Source organism: Salmo salar, chromosome ssa07, assembly GCF_905237065.1.
Source record: "Salmo salar chromosome ssa07, Ssal_v3.1, whole genome shotgun sequence".
Taxonomy (NCBI): domain Eukaryota; kingdom Metazoa; phylum Chordata; class Actinopteri; order Salmoniformes; family Salmonidae; genus Salmo; species Salmo salar.
The window spans coordinates 38,749,826-38,773,074 of record NC_059448.1 but is presented as its reverse complement, the minus strand read 5'-3'; the positions used below and the strand labels follow the sequence as shown (position 1 = coordinate 38,773,074).

General features: G+C 41.7%; 1 protein-coding gene across 1 annotated transcript; it reads left to right on the top strand.

Moving 5' to 3' along the window:
* The first annotated feature begins 21,076 nt into the window (after positions 1 to 21,076).
* Positions 21,077 to 21,874, top strand: LOC106609258 (40S ribosomal protein S3a-like). Its single transcript, XM_014207849.2, has one exon. The coding sequence runs from the start codon at positions 21,077 to 21,079 to the stop codon at positions 21,872 to 21,874; it is 798 nt and encodes a 265-aa protein (XP_014063324.2).
* Positions 21,875 to 23,249: the final 1,375 nt, after the last annotated feature.

Genomic DNA, 23,249 nt, shown 5'->3' with positions numbered 1-23,249 from the left:
AATATAGAATATAGAAGCACAGTAATCAATCTTTTGTTTAGCTTTTAACAGTAAACCAGGTGAGGAACACTGCAGTTCACCTTTAACTGTTTTTTCTTTTTTTGTAGCTAATTATTTTTGCTTTGATTCAAAGAAACCTATGTTGTGATTTTATTGTATTTCATCAATAAATGTCATATTTTGTTCAATGATTCCACTGTGTCTGTAGTATTCTCTCTACTAGTCCTTTTACAGTGATGTATTTACATGTAGTAGCATAATGAAACTTATCACATATTTTGTACTACAATATTTAATGATTGTACGAACAACTACACAGTGAAACTATCGGTATCTTGTGTGTGGGTGATCTAAATGAATGTTCCTTTGGTATTTCATGATAAATGAGTTATTTGAACCAATGATTCTGCAAGTGCAAGGTTTCTTTAAACATATGAATGCACAATGCAATGTTTTGAAAATTGGACAGCCTGTGTTACAAGTGATGACCGTTTTGAGTTTTGTGTCTAGAGTTTTGAAAAATGACCACAAGGTTCGGAAATTAGTGCCAAAGTGATTGTTAAAAACTGTAATTGCAAATTAAAAGCTGAAATGTCTTGAGTCAATAAATATTCAACCCCTTTGTTATGAGATTCCTAAATAAGTTCAGGAGTAACTATTTGCTTAACAATTCACATAATAAGTTGCATGGACTCTGTGTGCAATGATACTGTTTAACATGATGTTTGAATGGCTACCCCATCTCTGTATCCCACACATACAATTATCTGTGAGGTCCCTCAGTTGAGCAGTGATTTTCAAACACAGATTCAACCTCAAAGACCAGGGAGGTTTTCTAATGCCTCTCAAAGAAGGGCAACTATTGGTAGATGTTTTTTTTTTTTTTTAAACTGTCACTACAAAGATATATAACTTAATTGCCGGAGAGAAAGGAAAGCGCTCAGGGATTTCACCGAGGCCAATAGTGCCTTTAAAACAGTTACCAAGTTTATTGCCTATTTTAGGAGAAAACTGAGGATGGATCAACAACATTGTAGTTACTCCACAATACTAACCTTTGCTCCCGAGTGGCGCAGCGTTCTAAGACACTGCATCTCAGTGCAAGAGGTGTCACTACAGTCCCTGGTTCAAATCCAGGCTGTATCACATCTGGCCGTGATTGGGAGTCCCACAGGGCTCACAATTGGCCCAGCGTCGTCCGAGTTTGGCCGGGGTAGGCCGTCATAGTAAATAAGAATTTGTTCTTAACCGATAAATAAAGGTTAAATAAAAATTCTATGACAGAGTGAAAAGAAGGAAGCCTGTACAGAATACAAATATTCCATAACATGCATCCTGTTTGCAATAAGGCACTAAAGTAAAACTGCCAAAAATGTTGCAAAGAAATTAACTTTATCTCCTGAATACAAAGCGTTATGTTTGGGGCCAATCCAATACAACACATCACTGAGTACAGATGTAGGATCTTAATTTGAGCCAGATTGTTACACCAGGAAAATAATCCTACAGTAAAAGGAAATTTGGATTATTATGTGGATTATAATTCATGAACATTTTCTGTTAGGGCAAAAATCATCAAGTCTGTCATGTCTATGTGGAAATTACAATTGTTAGAAGCCTTTTAAACTTAAAATGCACTACAAGTTTGCATTTCCTGCTGGGCAGGGAGATTCTCAGCAACAAAAGAATGATCAAATTAAGATCCTACATCTGTACCAATCTCATCTGTACCAATCTCATATAGTCAAGCATCATGTTAAACAATATTATTGGTGGTGGCTGCATCGTGCTCTGGGTATGCTTGTCATCGGCAAGGACTAGGGAGTTTTTTTGGGGGATAAAAATAAATGGAATTAAGCTAAGCACAGGCAACACCTGGTTCAGTCTGCTTTCCAAAAGACACTGGGAGACAAATTCACCTTCCAGCAGGACAATAACCAAAAACACAAGGCCAAATCTACAGTAGAGATGCATACCAAGACAACATTAAATGTTACTGAGTGACCTAGTTAGGGTTTCAACTTAAATTGCCTTGAAAGTCTATGGCAAGACTTGAAAATGACTGTCTAGCAATGATCAACAAACAACTTGACAGAGCTTGAAGAATTTTCGAAAGAATAATTAACACATTTTGTACAATCCAGGTGTGCAAAGCTCTTAGAGATGTATCCAGAAAGACTCACAGCTGTAATGGCTGCCAAAGGTGATTATAACAGGGGATTGAATGCTTATGTAATCAAGATATATTCATGTTTTATTTTTAATTAATCTTTTACAAATGTTAGAATTTGTCTTCCACTTTGACATTACAGAGTATTTTGTGTAGATCAAAATCCCACTTTGTAACACAACAAAATGTGTAAAAAGTCAAAGGGTGTGAATACTTTTTGAAGACACTGGAAATCATAGGTAGATGTCATTAGAATTTATCAATACAGTAAAACTCTGCAATCCTCCTCCATGCCCTTTTGGGGTTTGTTTGTTGTAAAGTCCCCCTTTGGAAAGCTCAGACTCATCAGTATCTCCCAGTATATCATATTCCATTTTGCGAGCCCATGGTGGACTGTTTAATTGCCCCTGAAAATCAAATAGGTTTGGTCTCTGAGGGAGCATATAATTGCACACGCCTCGTACATAAATCAGCCGCTTAGGCCGCTGGAAGGTGGTGGTGTGGTGGCAGTTATATGGAGGCTTGGCTGCGCCACATGGCTGTCGGGAGGAAATGGAACTGTCAGAGGCATGAAATAGTGTGACAGCCGCGTCACTTTGAGGCTGCTGCTCCTCCATTTAATTATCATACCGGAACAAAGAGTGTCCCAGCTGGCCTGCCATAGCCACGCGTCTCCCCTGGCTGACACTGCCCATGTGGGAGTGTGTTTTGGGGAGGAGTGTGAGGGTGGATGTGTGTGTGTTTATGTTTATGCATATAATGAGGAAGGCAACAGGTACCACCATACTGCAGCTGAAGCTGTGTGTGTTTGTGTGTGCGTGCATTTCTGTGTGGATTTGAGTGTGTGTTTGTGTGTGTGCCAGGCACAAGGTCAACAGGTACAGCTGTACTGCTGTCACGACTTCCACCGAAGTTGGTCCCTCTCCTTGTTCGGGCGGCGTTCAGCGGTCGTAGTCACCGGTTTTCTAGTTGCCACCGATCCACGTTTTCTTTTTCCATTTGTTTTGTCGTCGTTGTACACAAGGCAAACAACGTGATTTCCATTTCTTAATTATTGTTCCCTATTTAACCCTCTGGTTTCCCCATTGGCTTTGTGCGTGTTTGTTCCGTGTTAAGCTGTCGCGTATGTTTGTGAGCTGAGTTTGTTTCCCTACGTGGAATATTTTGTGGTTTTGTTGAGTAAAGACCTTTATTACTCATTCTGCGCCTGACTCCGTCCCACCTGCTGCACACTGACTCTTGACAACTGCAGAGGGAACTCACATGTGAGGAAGGTATAGCTTTTTTCTGTAGCTCAGATGGTAACCAAGAGACTACTATTCAGTCAAACTAATGAGGAGTCAAATCCATGTGAATCTGCGAGAGAGAGAGAGAGAGAGAGAGAGAGAGAGAGAGAGAGAGTGTGTGTGTGTGCGCGCACGTGCTCTCAGTCCACATTTACCGGTCCCAGGGTCTTCTAAGGTAAGGCTATAAGAGCCGTACCTTAGAAATGTGTTCCTCTTATTGATTTGGGTCTGGTTGTAACCTCATATCAGGGCTTGCAACGTTCTCCACCGCATTAAGCCCCAGCTCTAATTGAACTTCCCAGAGGCTAACTGGTCTTATCGCTCTGACATGTCAAAATGCATCAGTCAGTTTAATGGAGCTGTGAGATGGAGAACAATAATTACTGGTTGGAAAGCCTGTGACCTTGTAGGAAAGACCGAGCAAATCCTCCTCTCCCTTTTCCATGTTCCTTGCCCAGACCAGCCACACTATTTGCCACACAAAGAGGAGCTAACAGTGTAACAATGCAGCAAAGCATCTTGTGTTAGTGTGACCTGCTTTGCTGACCAAGCGGGCCATACGTTTGTTTTAATTAAAAGCCAAGGTAAGTTGCAGCCAAGGTTAGATGATGGACATTACATAAAGAACCTGAAACACTGAGTAGGCATTAAGTACACAAATATACTAGCCTAAAATGATGTATAGTAATATCTTTATAATAGACCTTCACCACAGCAATCAAACAGTAACCCGTACTCTAGGATTCCTTCCACATTTGATTTTTGAGTGGCTTTTTTTTAAACCTTTCTGGATAAAACATTTTTTTTTAATCAAAAGCCAGGGGGCTACTCTTTACTAAGGTTGACTTTGATATTCCTTTGAAAACATGTTTCTCTGGCTCCTCTGAAATACAAAGAGAGAAAGTTTGAAACCATAAGCCTATTTCAAAATCCTCTCTGCTGCTCCGAATCAAAATTGTCTTCCTTTGAACGTTTTAGACAGGAAATTGTACACCGTAAAACATTTTTTTACAGTACATTACTGGCAGCACAGTACCCAGTAGATTACTGTAAATTTACAATAATTTACTGCCAGCACGGAAGCCAGTAAATTACTGTAAATTTACAGGACCTTTACTGTAACACAGATTTACAGAATATTACTGAAACACCTAACTACAGCAACATGCTGTATTTCTAGAATTTACAGTGCATTAACAGAAGCACAGTGGTTAGTAAACTGTTGCAGATGTATAGTGCAGGTAGCTAGTGCCAACAACGGGCAGTATTTCCTTTACATGTATTTGATATATGTATTTCAATACCTATTTTGCAATTTGCATTTCACTGGCATGAACTACAATTCATGTGGCCTATTTTGGACCAGTTTAATTAGAATACATGTATTTTGTATTTTATAATACAAATGTATACTTGCAAATAGCCCGCTTAACTACAACATTCTCTGTAACAGTGACATAATATTGTTACTTCCTATGACTGTGGTATGTTCTTGTTTACCTTAGTTTAACACTGACTCTAAGTCACTCTGGATAAGAGCATCTGCTAAATGACACCCAGCAGTTTGCTTTCCAAATGTTCATTTTTAACATTTACATTTTGGTAATTTAGCCAGGGAATAAGAAATAATAGGCCCCCGGGGCTTTGTTTTTCCAGTGGCACATTGACTCACCTACAGTAATGATGAAGATGAAGCCATAGTCTACTCACGGTGATGGCCGATCCGCTCATGTGGCAATAGCCTATCTCAAGATGAGCTGCTTTGAAAAAAAGTGCTGCTTTTAGCTACAAATTGTGAGTTGTTGAGAAAACATTGTTGGTTCTACAGACAGATTAATCTTCTCTTTTCAGCAGTAGGCATTTACTTTCCAAACTGTAAGTTTTTCCCGCCAAAAAAAGGCAAACAGACAGCCGCAGTTCCCATTCAAATCAGGACGGCATCTATTGCTGGTATACCAATGAGTTTAACAGTCAAATTGCCAGGGTGAGGCTACAAAATCCTTCAATGGATTATACGCAACAAGCTGTAGCCTATATTTGGCACACATGCTGCCCAAACTGCGGCCTTCCCGACTGTAGGCATACCGGTAACTGCCAAAATAAAGGAAACACTTGCTTCTTTGGCCCACCACTGGCCTGGGCCCAGCAGAGGCCTGGGCCCACCAGCGGTGGGCCCACCAACTGACTCTAAGTTGCTGGGCCCACCAACTGGGCCCACCAATTGACTCAAAGTTGCTCTTGTCCAGAGCAACTTAGAGTCAGTGCATTCATCTAAGGTTGATAAAAACCTCATATCTAAGTCATAGAAAGTAAAATGGTCTTCAGCATATCCTGTATTTGTAACAAGACTCCTTTTGAATGCATCTTAGCCTATCTCTGGCTAGTCCATGTTATGTTACTGTAATATTCACAGTAACTAATCACCAGCTTCCTGTAAATTACTGAAAAATGCAGAGCAATGACATTACAACACTGTAGAATTAGCCTGCTATACTGTAAGAAAGTAAATGCTACTGTAATCACGCTGGTATTTTACTGTAATTATATGGGATTAGCGCAAGCAGGTTGGCTGCTAGGTATTTTGATATTACAGCATATTTATGAACATTTGGTGTTTTATATCACTTGCACTTCTAGAGGCCAACCCGGATGTGATTACAGGGGCAAAAGGAGACGGTGTAATATTCAACCATTAAAGGTTTAAGACCCACTGTCACTTATTGTCCACAAAATATATTAAATTGTTAGGGCACTACTACCACATATCAGTTCAATTGGTAAAGTGTTCTCACTAACAGGTGCAACAAATAGAGTCACTTAGAAGGCACGCCTCAAAATATGTTAATGAGCCAGCAATTCTTTCCCCTCCCACAATTTTCCACAATGCACCATCATTTACAGAATGCTGAAGTAAATATACAGCAGAACTGCAATACAGTACTATATTGTTCAACAGCATTTTAACTACGGCAATTGCTAACATATGTATTACAACGTACCAATAACTATTTGGTGTTTTTATATTACTAGCACTTGTAGAGGTCTGAACAAAGGATTCTAATCTGGCAGAGACCACAGGGCGAAACACATCAAAAGGACATGGCTAAACAGTCAACCATTAAAGGTTTGAGACTTGCTGCCACTCTGATCTATCCCCTATATACATTTAATTGTTGGGGAACTACTACCACATATCACTTAAATTGGTACCGCACTCTTACTTAAAGGTGCAACAAGTATAGGCTCTTATAAGGCACACCTCCAAATGTGTTAATGAGCCAGAGATTATTTCGCTGCTCACAGCATTTTCCCACAATGCACCATAATTCACAGTATGCTGCTGTAAATATAGAACAAAACAGGTAATACAATACTTTACTGTAAAATGTTATTGTAAAATTGCATAATGCATTGCTCTGTACAGTACTGTAATATAGAGTTACAGTAGCTAACTGTAAAAGTTTTGCTGTAAATTTACAGCAATTTGTCATAGTGTATGTACTGTAGTTGGCAGCATCTCAGATCTCACCCTTTGCAGATGAATCACTAGGCACAATGCAAATTGACTGTGGCATTTGCGCATCACTCAGCCATGCCATCTTGGTGAGGAAAGAGAGGGGATATTGAAAGTGTTTGCTTACACAGCACTGTTTACCACAAATCATTTATCTACGTGGACCCATAAATCCTTGTGATATTTCTACCTCGGTCTATATGATGAAAACTTCTCTCTCTCTCTCTCTCTCTGTCTCCCTTCCTCATAATGTTTATACAGTTAGGAATTAGCAATGAGTATGATGTCTGTATGTTGTAAATGTCTCTCTCTCTCTCTCTCCCCCCTCCCTATGTCTCTCTTTCTCTTTCTCTCTCTCTCTCTCTCTCTCTCTCTCTCTCTCTCTCTCTTTCTGTCTGTCTTTCTCTCTCTCTCTCTCTCTCTCTCCCTCCCTTCTACAAGAAATTAGCAACGTTGGCACACCCTGTGGGGTTTTCTTCCTTCTCGTTCTCCCTCAGACGGACAGATGGATGGAGTGACGGACTGGGGGAGGTTGTTGACCTGTCTGATCTGTCTGCCTCGACGTGTTGACCTCAGCAGCCTATACTTGTATCAGGATCTATGAAATGCCATCTGGCCACTGGGTTCTGCCTGGCCCTCAGCAAACATTGACTCTGATAGGATCATCAGCCTGTCGCTGAGATGGCCCTGACAGCTGTCTGTGTGTTTTCTTGTTTGTGCGTGCGTGTATACGGTGTGTGCTTGTGCCTGCGTTTGTGTGTGTGTGTGTGTGTGTGTGTGTGTGTGTGTGTGTGTGTGTGTGTGTGTGTGTGTGTGTGTGTGTGTGTGTGTGTGTGTGTGTGTGTGTGTGTGTGTGTGTGTGTGTCTGTGTGCTCTGCGTGCTCTGCAGGCATGGGGTGGCTGTTATCTCGCTGATGTCGGACACTGGAGAGGTTTAGCTAGCTGCTGGGGCTCTGGCCACACACACCACACACATACCTGCATGAGAAACAGCGACTCTATCTTATACCTGCCAGTGTTGTCTGTACTTGTGTGAAGCAGATACTGTTAATTTACCCTATATGGCTTCTGTATGGTTGTGCCAATGGTTGTGGTGATCTGTGGTTTGTAAGCACAAAGCACACTGTTCTCTGTGCCTGTAAAATAGATTATTCTCCATTAAATGGCTGGTTAAATAAAGTTGAAATATAAATAATTAAAATACACTGTGGTTGGTTGCCCTATGGTTGGCCTGCATACCAGTCTACACCAGGCAGACTCTGCCTCTGTGTACCGTACAGTACATGTACTACATGACGGTAGGTTGTTGATACATTGTTTCATGGTTGTTGGTAGGTACAGTGTGTGCCCACGGATGTCTCCTTTGCAGTTGCTATGTCTGTTGATGTAGATGTTGGGCTCTGAGGGGATGTTTCTAGATTCTAGAAGTGTTGGGAGGAGCTGGTGCTAACCGCTAATGGATCTTCACACACATGATAACGCAGGAAGTGTTTTTCTAACAGGGTCCCTCTTTTCAAACCTCCAACATCCAGCCTGCCAGCCTGATTCATATATTCACCCAGCTTGTTGCTTTTATCACAGGTGTTCTTTAATGAGAGTGGTTTATTCACTAGCCCCGTCCTGAATGCAGCATCCGCAAGGCAATCACTGTTTGTCTCTTTCTTCTGAAAGGATTGCATTCTGCCTCCCTTTGCCTGAGCACTTTGTATCATGCAGTCCAAGATGGCGTAGCAGTCAGACATATTTGTCTTTGTCCTGTCGTGTCCCTTGTATATATCTTTTTCTTCGCATATCTTTTAAAAATATTTTCCTAAACCTCAACTTCTAAATACTCTCCTGCAACCCGCCTCACCCAATGTGGCGTGGATCTGTTTTTTTCTAAAGTATTTCTATTTACTTCGGAACTAGAATCCTTCAACTGAAGCTAGCCAGCTAACTACCTACCAGCTATCAGTCAGCAAACCACTGCTAGCGGTCATCAGCTAACCTTTAGCTCGGAAAGCTCTCTCCAGTTCATACAACGTGACTCAAACCAGAGCATAACGGACATATTTTTTTTCTATCCATATCCCCGGATTCTCCATACCGCAAACTCTGAACATTTTCATCTGGATCTTCGCAACTAGCTAACCGCAATCCCGGAAGACTACTCCTAGCTAGCGTTTCCATCCCGGAGCAAGCACCAACTAGCCTGAAACTAGCCCGGCTAGGGCTCCTGGGCTACCACCGAAGCCCACTCCTGGGCTACAATATCCGGACCCCTTCTACTGCCGGTACAGGGCACGGAACCTCGCTGATGCTCTACGACTGGAATACCGACATAATCTGCCCGAGGATTCCAACAGGCCCCTCAGGCGCGACGTCCGCTGAAGGCCCATTCTGCTAACCACGGCCTGCTAGCTACTTAGAGCTACTTGGAACCCTACTAATCCACAGATCACTGCACCTGTACATAGCCCATCTGTAAATAGCCCATCTATCTACCTCATTCCCATACTGTATTTATTTATTTATTTATCTTGCTCCTTTGCACGCCAGTATCTATACTTGCACATTCATCTTCTGCACATCCACCATTAGTGTTTAATTGCTATATTGTAATTACCTCGCCACCATGGCCTATTTATTGCCTTAACTCCCTTATCTTACCTCATTTGCACTAACTGTATATAGACTTTTTTCTTTTTTTTCTACTGTATTATTGACTGTATGTTTTGTTTATTCCATGTGTAACTCTGTGTTGTTGTATGTGTCAAATTGCTATGCTTTATCTTGGCCAGGTCGCAGTTGCAAATCAGAACTTGTTCTCAACTGGCCTACCTGGTTAAATAATGGGAAAATAAAAAAATAAAAATAAATAAGTAAAATAAGCAACTGCATAATAACTTCATTTGCAATTCAGTGGCGACAGTTAGGGGAAACGGTCTTGCCAACGGCAAGGGGAAGTCTGTGAATGTCTAATAGGAAGAATAATGAAGAGAGTATCAATATAATATATAGGCTAGCCTATAGTTATGATAATAAGGGACTGACCTATTTTCATTATCATGTGAATTGTAAAGATGGCGTTATTTGTAAGTTAATTTGTACATAATGTTTCTGCCACCGTGTCTTATGACTGAAAAGCGCTTCTAGATATCAGGACAGCGATTACTCACCCCATACTGGAGGAATACTTTTTCTTCAACAAGTCGAACAGGAAGGATTTACTTCAGACACCCGACAAGGCCCTCATCCCCGTAATATCGTGGACGACGTTCCGGGTGCCTTTTTAGAATCCGACGCTGAGAGGGTAATCTACCTTTACCATCGGTAATATTAGCCAACGTACAATCAATCGATAATAGAATAGACGAACTACGATCACGTATATCCTACCAACGGGACATTAAAAACTGTAATATCAGCCGAGTTGTGGCTGAACGACGATATTAATAACATACAGGTGGTGGGTTTTAAGCTTTTTGGCAAGATAGAACAGCAGCCTCTGGTATGTCGTGACGTTGTATTGATTAATGTGACGACTGCTGCTTGTCAAATGATTAACGGTTTATAATTACGTGATTAAATGAATCAGGCAATTATTAACTCATTAACCTGGGGCACCATGGGAAAGTTTTAGCTTTATTGCGTTTCTATTTCCCAAATTAACTCAAAGAATATCAGAATATCGATTTTACAACAGTGGCTAATTAATCAATTTCCTCTACAGTCTCATTCTAAACGTCGCATAATCCGGGAATCTGCACAAACCTGAGTCTCACCAAATAAGTCCGTACCACACCAATTGAGTTTAATATTTATTTGCTAGCAAGCTAAAACGATAATATAAGATACACAAATACACAGTCTAGGCTATTGATTCGAACTTAGGATGATAAAACAGATCCCTAGCTGGCCAACACAAAATGACACGTGTTACACAAAATGGGGCTTTCAAAAGAGAGAGCGAGAGAGTGAGAGAGAGAGAGAGAGAGAGAGAGTGCACGAGAGAAACACACACTTTGGTGCATTTGTCAGCTATGCTTACTTTAACCCTAACCTTGCCCTGAAATGCCGCTCTTATGGGTCAGAATAGAATGATGTAATTACGTGTTGAAGGTCTCCGATGGGTGTCTCTGCGTGGACCGGATTCAGACTTCTCTGATGACGGTTCGTCTTCGGTTACCGGGTGTAACTCTCTGTTTCTCCTCACGATGTCAGTGTCCTTTACTCTTTGTGGTTTGTTTCCTCGCCCTTGCTCTGAAAAGGGATTTTCGGAGGAGGGGTAATCAACCGTATGGATTAGCCCTCCTCCGAAAATCCCTTTTCAGAGCATGGTTCCAGCGTGTGAAGGAAAACAGTGTAGAGTCCTTAGAGAGTAGTGACCGGGTGGTCCTGCTTGAATTCACCCCCTTTAGATACAGCTACTCGTCCGTAGCATAGGTTGTTAAAAGGTTCCTTTGTCTTCTTCAACCTTGTGTTGTGTTTTGGGTTTGCTGACCACTCAGACCTTGGCTGCAGCTCAGGGTCACTTAGTCTAATATGTTAATTCTTAACTCATATGTTTTATACCCTCGGGACAGAAATGGGCATTTCGGCCTTTTAGGGCAATTCTCTGGGTGTACCAAGTTACGAGGCAAGGTCTGGATTTTACTCAGATCCAATTTAGACAACTAACTTCACATTTCATCTTTACAAAAACATTCTCTTTGATCTGGACATTTTCCACACAACGTAACAATATGCAAACATCAGGCAAATATTTGGAAAACGCTTAAAGTTACAATGTTTTCGTTATAACGTCGTCCTTTAACTTTTAATAACAACAAAAATGACATTATTTTCATATTCCATCTATCGTCATTACCACCATTGTGGCTGACGAAACCTATTGTCCCAAAGTTCTTTATTGCATGTTAATGTTCTGAGGCCGGTTCTCCATACTGAGAGGACAAAGACATTTTGTCTGCTGCCTTAAGATTTACAATCTCCATACCTCTTGATCTCTTCCCCTCTGGTGGGTGTGAGAGATCTCTCTGCAGGATTGTGGTCCACGGTAACCTGACCCAACCAGGCCAGTCATGACAGGTAAGACAAGGGGTGGCAATCTATGTATATTTGTAAACAAAAGCTGGTGCACAAAATCTAAGGAGGTCTCGAGATTTTGCTCGCCTGAGGTAGAGTATCTCATGATAAGCTGTAGACCACACTATTTACCTAGACAGTTTTCATCTGTATTTTTCGTAGCTGTCTACATACCACCACAGACCGATGCTGGCACTAAGTCCATGCTCAATGAGCTGTATATGGCCATAAGTAAACAGGAAAATGCTCACCCAGAGGTGGTGCTCCTAGTGGCAGGAAAACTCAAATCCGTTTTACCTAATTTCTATCAGCATGTCGGGAAAAAAACTCTAGACCACCTTTACTCCACACACAGAGACACGTACAGAGCTTTCCCTCGCCCTCCATTTGGCAAATCTGACCATAATTCTATCCTCTTGATTCCTGCTTACAAATAAAAACTAAAGCAGGAAGCACTATTGACTCGGTCAGTAAGAAAGTGGTCAGATGAAGCAGATGCTAAGCTACAGGACTGTTTTGCTAGCACAGACTGGAATATGTTCCAGGATTCTTCTGATTGAGGAGTACACCACATCAGTCACTGGCTTCATCAACAAGTACATCGATGACTTAAAATGCATTGTTGGTTAAAGGCTTGTAAGTAAGCATTTCACTGTAAGGTCTACACCTGTTGTATTCGGCTCATGTGACAAATAACATTTCATTTGATTTGAATTGTATCAATCCCATGTGATTTTTGAACCCTACCACCTCAGTGGATATGGAGAATGCAGCAATTACATATATAGTTAAAGTATTAGTGAATTTGTGAATATGACAGAAAATCTATTTTGGTTATCATAACAAAAGCCCACCTTTTTGCTGAGTGCCTGGAATCCAGCGCTACTTCAGAATATTTGTTAATTTGGCATTGAGCTTGATTTCTTCCTTTAACTATTGAGTGGGGATTGAACGAGTGATTACAGTCAGAGTTGGGGTAATTTGCTAGAGGAGAAGGCCAAAGAGATGCAAGTAGCTACTTCTGAAATAACAGAGGGTATTGTGGGCATATAGGGAGTCCCTGAAGAGTTTTGTTTTTTGCGTTTTTGTGATTCAATGGGGATAGAGTAGAGCAATCATTTTCTGAGTTTGGGATTCAATGTGGATAGACACTAGGTCGCCATTCAACATCATAGCTCCCAAATAGATCCTTTATTGTTTAACCGACATCTGAAAACCTCCATTTGGCATTTTCCTGCATTCCTCTACAAATATAAGTCCTCTTGTTTTTTTATTCACCCCAGTGTGTGTGTGTGTGTGTGTGTGTGTGTGTGTGTGTGTGTGTGTGTGTGTGTGTGTGTGTGTGTGTGTGTGTGTGTGTGTGTGTGTGTGTGTGTGTGTGTGCGTGCTACCTCTTTTGCTTGGCAAATAAACACACACTCCAAGACTTAATTGATTCCGATGGCTTATTTTGACCAGAGTTAAATGAGATATCTGTTAGGAGATTGGGTAATAGAAATACAACAAGAAACTCCAATAAGATGCCAGCCGGTTTGTTGTTTTCATTTGAGGATGTCCTGTTCTGTTTCCACTGGCTGATTGGTTATGTCCTTTTACCGTGAGCTAGCTCATTTATCCGCCCTGCAAATAAAAAGCCATTTAGCTCTCGACTGGTCCCTCTGCCATAGCCATTTGGCAGGTGGCACAAGCATAGCGCTCCATCAAAAACAAATCTATAAAGGCAAATAGAAGGAGTGGGGCCTAGCCCACTGTAATACAAATGGATGTGTGATAAGGCTCTCATCCCATCGCACCATCAGGGTGTAAATGAGTTGTTGTGCTTTTCTGTCAGGCTCTGGTTTCTCAGAGTATGATTGTTTGTGTTGTAGCTATATTGAGTTTAACGAACTGACCTGACAAGGAACAACTCGCAGGCTAGAACTAGGGTCTGTTGTTTTTTCTAGTTGGGTCATGCCATGGTCTAGAAAAACTCCTGTCCCTATTTGTTGTATGATATATTGGGTAAATATTCATACTGACATGTACAGTAATGATGTCACATAGCTGGACAATTTCCACTCTGGGCTCCCGAGTGGCGCAACGGCCTAAGGCACTGCTTCTCAGTGCTAGAGGCATCACTACAGACCCCGGTGTGACTCCAGGCTGTATCACAACCGGTGGTGATTGGGAGTCCCATAGAGCGGCACATAATTGGCCCAGCATCGTCCGGGTTTGGCCGGGAATTTGTTCTTAACTGACTTGCCTAATTAAATAAAGGTTAAAAATCTTTTATGGAAGTTATTATAGACTTTAAATTATTCTGTTGATGCAACTGAACCTCTATTTCCCCCTCCAACATGATTTATTTACTCCTACTTATCAAATTGTAGCATTTTTCAATAACTCCTGGTCATGTTGACTGTTGAGCCAACGGATTTAGTACCAGCAGCCAAGCAGCATTAAACTTGTAGGTGCATAGGGCTAATTGTACCCTTTCTAAGTGGTACTTGTTTTCAACCACTAATTACACCCTTTCTAAGTGGTACTCATTTTCAACCACTAATTACACCCTTTCTAAGTGGTACTCGTTTTCAACCACTAATTACACCATGCCAAAACTATGCCGTTGTTATGCCTGAGATTGAACCTTCCTCACTTCATTATGCAATCGTAATACACAGGCACGCACTTTGAATTTTTTTGGGGGGGAATAAATGATAGATAAACATAACCTGCGTGTGTGAACGACAAACACACGCAGGTTATGAAAAGCTGAAAAGCCATCAGCGGCCGAACCACGACCTGTGATTCATGGCAATAAACTGATCCAGTTGGCCAGAAAACCCAATCAAACGCAATTACCGTCCACTTCTGGTGTTAGGAGAGGGAGCACGCACATATGTATGTACGCACGCACGCACAAACACACACACACACACACACACACACACACACACACACACACACACACACACACACACACACACACACACACACAGCACTACGCATGGTGATTTACTCTCTTAGTTGTACCTCATCAGGTACCATGTAGCTGACTAGCCGTTCCTCTTGCTTTTATGAACTTTTTCAGCAGTGGGCTGCACACTGGCGGGTACAACTTTTATGTTCCCTGGAATGGGATGCTGCTATCGTGTCTGCTTGGATGGAAGGCCGCTCATTTCACTTTGGAATTCAAATGTTCCCGAATCACTTCCCCTTAATAGTGACATTTTCAAATCTGCGTCCTCAGACAGCCTTTACAGAGGAATATATTATGTACTTTTTCTCTTGCGATGTCAAGGCCGATATAATAAATTGTGTGGGAAATGCAACCAACCTGTCTATCTGTCATAAAAAGACCCGAGTGGAAATTGTCCAGCTGTGTGACATCAGTTCTTAAAAATGTCACTATAACGATCAGCATAGGCCAGGGAACCAAGCTGCTCCTCACAGCCTTTTGAATCTGATTTGAGTGCGGAGTCTGATCCATCTTGATGAGGTCTCGAGAGGAGAGGAGCGATGGATACCTGCCCTTTAAACAGAAAAAAAAGCTATCGTACATGGCTTGTCTTCTTCATTTGATATCTCAAGCACCACCTGTTGGCGTTTGATGTGCATGAAACACCGCCATTTACTAGCTATGCTCAGCTGAATAGCCTCTGTTTGGCAACAGGAGTTGAGTTGTGCAGCAAATTGCCTGTGATATCCCCAAGTGTTCCCAGCAGCTCCATTGTGGGCAGGAGAACGGAGAGACATGTTTTGTCCCCCTCTCCACTGGTATTTTGCCTAATTAGGACCGCTGAGGTCTGGGTACAGTGGAGCTGTATGGCATGTTGGACTGCGTGGGGGATCTAAGGCCCTCAGGTAACGATTCAGGAGATTATTATAGGATAAAAGGAAGAGAAGACAGCTCTGTTCACGTGCTCGGGGATGACTCACTGTATGGAGACCTCACTAACGCAAGGGAGACGAGCAAAAGACGGAAAGAGAGCAAGGCAGAGAGGCAGAGAAGGGAAAGAGGGATGTGTAAGAGAGATAAAGAAAGAAATAAAAAAATACTTTACCAGCATTTCTCCAGAACGGTTCATTTGTTTTGCGGCAGTGAACCTGCAGGATGGTGATGATGTACTAATGAGTTTACTGCATGGTGTGTGCGTGTGCGTCTATGTGAGAAATACCATATGGGAAAGTGGGTGTGATGGTGGTGGGAGGAGAGTGGGAGTGGAACTGTCAGTGTGATCTCACCTGATGTCATACCTGTCACAAAAAGCGTGTGGGGTGTAGAACCCCTGTTACAGTTTAGTCTTATGAACAGCATTCATCATGCTTCATGTTTATTCCCACTCTGCTTTCTATCTCAAACCATCATATGCAACAGCAATAACCCCTGTAGTTCCTAAGACACTCACCAACACCCAAAATACATCTGGATATCTTATTCAACAGCATAACCAACAACCATCCTCCCTCCCCCAAAATCTTTGACTTAAAATGAAATAGAGCTGAAGGTGAAGCAAGTTATCCGGTCTCGACATCCTTGGATTTTCCTTTTGATTTTTGCATAAAGAGGAAGTTGTATATAAATCCTTCATTATCCGGCATGATCTGGTAGTGTGTGTTTCTGTCTGTCTGCATGTCAGTGTGTGTGTGTGTCTGAGTTTAGGCCCTTGTCTTGCTGTGCTGTCAAGAGCATGTGCTCTACTCAGACCCCCTCCGCGCGGGCCCTGACCTGCAGCCTCAGCGCTGACGAACATTGATTGGCTGAATTAATTTGTTGTTATCAGATGTTCCTGAAGGCCACCAACTCCTGTCTGTTTCCTCCAGTGCCAGATGGGAATAGGGAGATGATGCCTTTGTAGATCACACAGAGAGTGCAATCTGTGCTCAACACTCTCTCTCTCCCCTCAAAGGGCAGATTATAGGGAAGGTTCTGTACCAGCCAGGGACATGTGTGGCTGCTATACGTAATTATATATTACAGCACACTAATTCATATTCTTTGTTTTATATCACTTGCACTTGTAGAGGCCTTAACAAAGGCTTCTAAACTGGCAGTGACTACACGGAAAAACTGTAGCGACGTGACGTATGATACCGGAGTTCCCGAGGCATGCGTCGAAATCGCTAAGCAGCTATCTTCGAAGCAGTGCGCCGACGCGTCTATCCCTTTATCAGAAGTACGTCATCAATGACATCCGAAGCTTCGTTTGATCACATGCTTTTTCAAACCGTGCGTTGCAAAATGCGAGATCCCAATGATTTCGCCGTGGTTCCGCGAAGCTTTTTTCCGATTCCAAGCTGCTAACATACACTGACCTCTACTGGACACCGTACTTACAAATATAGTTCGGATTTTGTACAAAATCTTTCACTGACCGGTAGCTTAGCAGGTATTGTTGGGAACTACAGCACATCGAGGGTATGAAGTCAAATCCCATTGAATGCACACTATTTAAAAAATTGTTCTCTCTGCACTTTTGTTCAAATAATTTGTTTTATTTAGTATAAGCTTCTGTCTTAAGAATCCTAAATAATGCCATGGATTCTGTATTTTTTAAATAGTCAACTTGAAGGCAAAAAAGGGAAGCATGATGAAAGATGCAAACCTGGTATTCCAACTCATTAGAGGCTACTAAAGCCAACGACTTACCGCTGCGGTGTTATTAAAACAATGGAGAAAAAATACCTCCATCTGATAATCAAACACTGCTATTTATTGCTGACTAGCAGATGTTACTAATGTGCATTGTGAACAGATAATGAAGCTCAGAGTAAGGAACCGTTTTTCGGCACGATTTAGTGAAAGCGCCGAAGCCTTCAGAAAGCCTCGGTTTCCCATCATTACAAAACTGATCAAAAGGACATGGCTTAGTGCTCAACCAGTAAAGGTTTGAGACTTGCCGCCACTCTGATCTGTCTCCCACATACATTAAATGGTTAGAGAACTACTTCAACCTTTCAGTGAAAATTGTATGGCACTGTATTCTATGGGGTGCCCTGAATTACAATAGAATACTGGCAGCACAGTAGCAGCCAGTAAATTACTATAGACTTACAGGACAACGTTTTTAGATTACAAATAGACTGTATGGTACAGTATTTTGTGGGGTACAGCATTCTCACTAACGGGTGCAACACATATACACTGTTAGCAATTGTTGAAATTGTATTCCAATAATATTTAACAATAAAGTACTGCATTGCAGTTTTGCTGTATATTTACTCCAGCATTCTGTAAATTATGGTACATTGTGGAAAAAGAATCACTGGCTCATTAACATATTTCAAGGCATGCACAGAGTGGCAGCAAGTCTTAAACCTTTACTGGTTGAGGATTTTGACAATTCCTTTTGGTCTGTTTTGCCCTGCAATCACATCCAGTTTGGAAGCGTTTGTTTAGGCCTCTTGAAGTGCAAGTGGTATAAAACATAAATTATTAATAAATATGCTGTAATATAATAATACCTATCAGCCAATCTGCTTGCACCTATCACATGTAAAATACCAAAATTACAATTACAGTAGCATTTACTTTCTTATATTAGAGTAGGCTAATTTGACAGTATTGTACTGTAGTGTTGCTCTGATATTACAGTAACTTACAGGAAGCTGGGGGCAAGTTACTGTGAATATTACAGTAATGTACATTAAAAGGTATATTGTTGTTAACACAAAATACCTTGACATTTCTCTTATCCAGAGTGATTTGCATTCAGTGCATTAAACTAAGGTAGATAAACAAGACCATATCACAGTCATACGAAGTGATAAGATTATGATACCGTTACCGAGAATGTTGTTGTAGTTAAGTGGATTTCTTGCAAGTCAAGGTATTGGAGTGGCCATCACCAAGCCCTGACCTCAATCCCAACTGAAAAAGAGTGTGCGAGCAAGGAGGCTTACAAACCTGACTCAGTTACACCAGCTCTGTAAGGCGGAATGGGCTAAAATTCAGCCAACTTATTGTGGGAAGCTTGTGGAAGGCTACCCGAAACGTTTGACCCAAGTTAACCTCTCTGGGCTAGGTCGGACGTTTGCGTCCCACCCTGGTCAACAGCCAGTGGAATCCCGTGGCGCGATATTCAAATACCTTAGAAATGCTATTACTTCAATTTCTCAAACATATGACTATTTTACACCATTTTAAAGACAAGACTCTTGTTAATCTAGCCACACTGTCCGATTTCAAAAAGGCTTTACAACGAAAGCAAAACATTAGATTATGTCAGCAGAGTACCCAGCCAGAAATAATCAGACACCCATTTTTCAAGCTAGCATATAATGTCACAAAAACCAAAACCACAGCTAAATGCAGCACTAACCTTTGATGATCTTCATCAGATGACACTCCTAGGACATTATGTTATACAATACATGCATGTTTTGTTCAATCAAGTTCATATTTATATCAAAAACCAGCTTTTTACATTAGCATGTGACTAGCATGTGACTAGCATTCCCACCGAACACTTCCGGTGAATTTACTAAATTACTCACGATAAACGTTCACAAAAAACATAACAATTATTTTAAGAATTATAGATACAGAACTCCTTTATGCAATCGCGGTGTCCGATTTTAAAATAGCTTTTCGGTGAAAGCACATTTTGCAATTTTCTGAGTAGATAGCCCGGCCATCACAGGCTAGCTATTTTGACACCCACCAAGTTTGGTACTCACCAAACTCAGATTTACTATAAGAAAAATTGGATTACCTTTGCTGTTCTTCGTCAGAATGCACTCCCAGGACTTCTACTTAAACAACAAATGTTGGTTTGGTTCCAAATAATCCATAGTTATATCCAAATAGCAGCGTTTTGTTCGTGCGTTCAAGACACTATCCGAAGGGTAAAGAAGGGTGACGCGCCCGGCGCGTTTCGTGACAAAAAAAATTCTAAATATTCCATTACCGTACTTCGAAGCATGTCAAACGCTGTTTAAAATCAATTTTTATGCAATTTTTCTCGTAAAATAGCGATAATATTCCGACCGGGAGTCGTTGTTTTCGTTCAAAGACAGAGAAAGTAAAATGGACTCTTCACGTGCACGCGCACGCCCGTCTCATTGTTCTCAGATCGACCACTTACCAAATGCGCTACTGTTTTTCAGCCAGAGACTGGAGAGTCATCATTCAATGTTCTGGCGACTTCTGAGAGCCTATGGGAGCCTTAGAAAATGTCACGTTACAGCAGAGATCCTTTGTTTTGGATAGAGATGACAAAGAAGGCCAAGAAATGGTCAGAGAGGGCGCTTCCTGTTTGGAATCTTCTCAGGTTTTGGCCTGCCATATGAGTTCTGTTATGCTCACAGACACCATTCAAACAGTTTTAGAAACTTTAGGGTGTTTTCTATCCAAATCATAATTATATGCATATTTTAGTTACTGGGCAGGAGTAGTAACCAGATTAAATCGGGTACGTTTTTATCCGGCCGTGCAAACACTGCCCCCTATCCCCAACAGGTTAAACATTTTAAAGGCAATGCTACCAAATACTAATTGAGTGTATGTAAACTTCTGACCCACTGGGAATGTGATGAAAGAAATAAAAGCTGAAATTAATCATTCTATCTACTGTTATTCTGACATTTCACATTCTTAAAGTAAAGTGGTGATCCTACCTGACCTAAGACAGGGAATTCTTCTAGGATTAAATGTCAGGAATTGTGAAAAACTGAGTTTAAATGTATTTGGCTAAGGTGTATGTAAACTCCCCATTTCAACTGTGTATGTTGATTAGGAGAGGAAGGGATATGAACGTTATGCACATACAGTACATTGATACAGTACATTTATCTGCATCTGCACATGTGTTGACTGCCTGATTATGTTTTTGCAGCGTGTGTTTGTGCGTGCATGCAACACATGCAAGCAACACCTCAGATTACACATACTTTTGAAATACTAGATGACTAAGTCTTGGATTACTTCTAAAAACCTTTCTGTTTTCTCAATGACATTCAATTCAGCATTGAAACTTAAGTTTGTTCCACTTGAGTGATTCTGACCACAAGTCAGTGACCACTAAAATGACCACTCCTCTTTCACTCACAGTAGCCAATATGGCAGTCGGCAAGAATGAGAGGCTGACCAAAGGTGGCATAAAAGGTGAAAAAAATATGATCGACCCTTTCTCCAAGAAGGACTGGTATGATGTCAAGGCACCCGCTATGTTCAACGTCCGCAACATTGGCCAGACATTGGTCTCCAGGACTCAGGGAACCAGAATCGCCTGTGATGGTCTGAAGGGACGTGTGTTTGAGGTGAGCCTTGCTGACCTGCAGAACAATAAGGTGGCCTTCCGCAAGTTCAAACTGATCTCAGAAGACGTGCAGGGTAAGAACTGCTTGACCAACTTCCACGGCATGGACCTGACCCGTGACAAGATGTGCTCCATGGTCAAGAAGTGCCAGACCATGATTGAGGCCCACGTGGACGTGAAGACCACCGACGACTACCTCCTGCGTCAGTTCTGCGTTGGTTTCACCAAGAAGCGCACCAACCAGATCAGGAAGACGTCGTACCCCCAGCACCAGCAGGTCCGTCAGATCAGGAAGAAGATGATGGAGATCATGACCCGTGAAGTCCAGACCAACGACCTGAAGGAAGTCGTCAACAAGCTGATCCCTGACTCCGTTGGCAAGGACATTGTGAAGGCTTGCCAGTCCATCTACCCCCTCCACGATATCTACGTCAGGAAGGTTAAGATGCTGAAGAAGCGCAAGTTTGAGTTAGGCAAACTGATGGAGCTCCAAGGTGAGAATTGTGGCAATAGTACAGCCAAGCCCTCAGGGGATGACACCGGGGCTAAGGTGGATAGGGCCGATGGCTACGAGCTCCCCATCCAGGAGACAGTCTAAACAACTGACAGATTTAATAGAAAATGTAAATGAGGAAAAAAAGAAGAAGAAAAACTTGCCCTTTGTGCTGTTGTCTGTGCCCAATTATGTTTGTAACATGTTTTGTGCTGCTACCATGTTGTGCTGCCGCCATGTTGTGTTACTACCATGTTGTTGTCATGTTGTGTTGCTACCATGCTGTGTTGTAATGTGTTGCTGCTAGGGCTGGGCAATATGGCCAGAGGTTTGGACGCTTCACGATATATATATCTCGATTTCTTGTTTTTCTCTAAACAAATTGAAAAAGGCTAAGACATAATTCTTAATTGAATTTTCTTTATTAAAAGAAAAAAATATACAAGGCCTGAAGGCCTATTTGTGCAACACAAATGAACAACACACACCCACACGTCAATTCTATTGTTTAAGAATGTTTGACCACTAGCTGTTTGAATATGTAATTTATATAATCATGATTAAAAATGCATTTAATTTAGTTAATTTGTTATAATTAAAACAGCCTGTGGTTATTTGCTATTGGATTGGCAGAATGGCATAACTACTAACACATTAGCCTACAGCTGGCCTGAACAACTTTTTTGAATCACTTTAGTTATCCAATGTCACACTTACCGATGGCGAGGTGAAGCCTGTGCCCAAAGCACTGCAGGCGGGTCCAGTTGTTCAAGCGCAATGCTTTTATCATGTTGCTCCCGCTGTCAGTTGTCATGCACACCTGTCGGTCTTCGCTCATCTTCCACGATGCCAGAGGGTCTTTGAGACCCTGGGCTATTACTTCACCCGTATGATCATCTGGGAAGTAAGACGTCTGGAGGCAGACATTTTGCAATTTCCAGTCTTCATTTATGTAGTGGACTGTCAAACTTAGGTATGGCTCTGCCGTTCTGCTCGACCATAGATTGGGCTGTGGTGGAAAAAAAATAAACACTAGCCAGCTTCTCTGTGACTCTTTCGCGGGTGGCAGTGTATAATCGCGGCAGGGCTTCTTCCGTGAAATACTTGCGGCTTGGCAGCTGATATTTGTGGTCAACTGTACCTAGCAGCTTTTTAAAGCCTGGCTTTTCTACTATAAAAATTGGGGCCATATCTTTCGCTATGTAATAGGTCACTGCATCCGTTATCTCCTTCCACATCAAACTTTTCTTGTCATAAGGGATAACGTTTGAAAAGGATGCGGGTATGGTAGTTTGTCTTTTAGCAGACGTTTTGGGAATCGGCATTGAGTATTCTCACGCATTCCTCCCATTCCACCACGTGTTTCAGTGGCAGGTGATGGAAGGGGTTGGTTGTGCTGCTGCTTTTTGTAGCAATTCTCTTGCGACACATTTTGCACAGGACATTCGTGCACAGGACCTCTTCAACCCGAACCACTTCC